Here is a 2356-nt window from a genome sequence, read left to right on the forward strand (position 1 = left end):
ACACACACACACACACACACACACACACACACACACACACACACACACTTGCATGCATACACACATAGGTACAGAAAAAGTAAAAAGAAGTATTGGTTTTTAACTTGTACAGTTCGCACCTCATCAGAGACACAAAGTTTGGCCCAGGGATTTCTAGATCTTGGTTCAGATTTTCCTCAGAGACTTCTCCCTTATAGCCTAGCCTAGATAGAGGGGCTTGAAATTTCTATTTAACCTCCCTCCCACTCCTAGGAATGTGTGGGGAAGATTGACTCACCTCATAGTCGATATCCAGGGCATCAGTCTCACCCTTGGTCCGAAAGTGCTGTGTGTTCCTGTCCAGTGTGAAGTTTGCTTGCTTTCCCACACGCTCCAGGAGAACTGAGTGCCAGTGCTGGTCATCTAGAAGGCTACCCAGAAGAGCTGATGGTGCAATGCTGCTGAGGCGTGCTTGGCTGTCATCTGCAGAGGGGAACGGTGGAATGGAATCTCAGCCCAGTAAGCTTTGAATTCTAATTATCAATAGCACTGAGTATCAGGTACCTGATGTTTCCTCAAGCAAACTCAGCTCAAGCTGTCTTTCTACAGTGCACACTACTGGGCATTTGGATTGAGTCATGCAACAGGCTTTCTGTTCAAGTTCCAGAACTGGTTCTAGCTCAAATGATATACACTCCTACTTCCTGACAGGAAATGAAATGTTTCCAGGACAACAGCAATCATATAGTAACAGAAATGCTTACAGTATTGGCCAAAGAAACAAGATTTAAAACAAAAGTGTCAATATTTAGAAAAAAAGAAAACTAAATACACACACACACGCACACACACACACACAATTTGGAAGGATTATGAATGAAGAAAGCAGATCTTGAACCAACTTCAGAGGAAGCCACTAGCCATACAGAGTATGTCTGAGTACACCAAAACAGAGGCAAACATAACCATCCCAGTTGCAAATGTTGAGTACCTACTGTATGAACTGAGTCCCTCCATCAAAAATGTAATGGCTGAAACTATCACACAGAATTTGTCTCAACATTAAAGAAAAGCTGTCATTACTGAACATATGTTTTTAAATTTTTCATAAATTATATGTGTATGTGTGTGTGCACACAGATGTGTGAATATATGGATTTGATATTCATCTTCCACCATGTGTATGCTGAGATCTAACTCTAGCCATCATTATTTGTAGCAAGCATCTTTACCCACTGAATCATCATTTGGGCCTCTAGTCCATTAATTTTAGTTTGAGAGAATAGTATATATTACCACTGGACTCTGAATATGATAGCAAAGTACAGATATCCTCCTTCTTGTATTGTGTCATCTTTAATGTCATCTGTATTTACCTGTGCACAGGTGATACTGTGTGGCCTCAAGGGGCCAGGACCAGCTAATCTCCATGTGTGCTGCACACTCTGCTCACTTCTACTTTCACTATGGCCTACTAGTGTTGTTTGTCTCACTGAGGAAAGATACATGGCTTCTCTCAGGAGTTAACATTGGGACACCATGCTTAGCATACTTGGAAAGTAGGAATGGTGAATTAATGTCTGCTTCTGTTTTATTGATTTATTATTTATTCCAAAAGCCTTGAAGTCTCACCATTGACAGGTTATGCTAATGCATTAGTAAATATCTCTGTCTCTTTTTCCTCCCCATCCTCTAAAGGACACTGTAGTCTACTAGTACAGGTCATGGTCACATATAGAAGGTATGGAGCAGGCATGGAGGTCTCTCTTCTGAGAACACCAGTGTTGATATCTTCAAGTAACAATAGCTAGAACACAGGATGACATAAACACAGGCAAGAGGCTAAATACACAGCAAGAGGTAGTATCCACCCAGCTTGGAGGAAATGGTACCCAGGGGGAGGGGTTGTAGGAACCATGGTCCTTGGGAAGGAAGAAGAGACAGGGATATTTATTAATACATTAGCATAATCTGACAATGGTGAGAATTCAAGGCATGTAGAATAAATAAATACTAATTCAACAAAGCTGAAGCAGACACTACTTCACCAGTCCTAATTTCCAAGGGTCCTCAGTGAGGAGAGCTGGCTCACAGATTTAACAACTCCCTTCAGGACTCTATGTATGAGATTGCTGCATTTGATTAACATAGAAGGTTAGGTTAACAGCAATGAAAAATTTAAATTTTGTGGCAAATACTGCTAATTTAAGTTATGCTAAAGTTCTGCTATACTTTATGCATATCTGATAGGCAAATAATATATTTCTGAGTAATTTTACCACATATTTCTTTGTTAGAGAGAGAGAGAGAGAGAGAGAGAGAGAGAGAGAGAGAGAGAGAGAGAGAGAGAGAGAGAGAGAGAGAGAGGAAGAGAGGG

General features: G+C 40.7%; 1 protein-coding gene across 1 annotated transcript in view; it reads right to left on the reverse strand.

Annotated features, from left to right (window-relative positions):
- LOC114609463 (contactin-associated protein like 5-2) overlaps nucleotides 1–2356 on the reverse strand; it is a 737464-nt gene that overhangs the window by 390929 nt on the left and 344179 nt on the right. The window contains exon 6 of the mRNA XM_028753828.1: nucleotides 278–462. Coding sequence (XP_028609661.1) covers nucleotides 278–462 — 185 coding nt within the window. The remainder of the gene's footprint in view (nucleotides 1–277; nucleotides 463–2356) is intronic.

This window comes from Grammomys surdaster, unplaced genomic scaffold, assembly GCF_004785775.1.
Source record: "Grammomys surdaster isolate TR1022 unplaced genomic scaffold, NIH_TR_1.0 125973, whole genome shotgun sequence".
NCBI lineage: Eukaryota > Metazoa > Chordata > Mammalia > Rodentia > Muridae > Grammomys > Grammomys surdaster.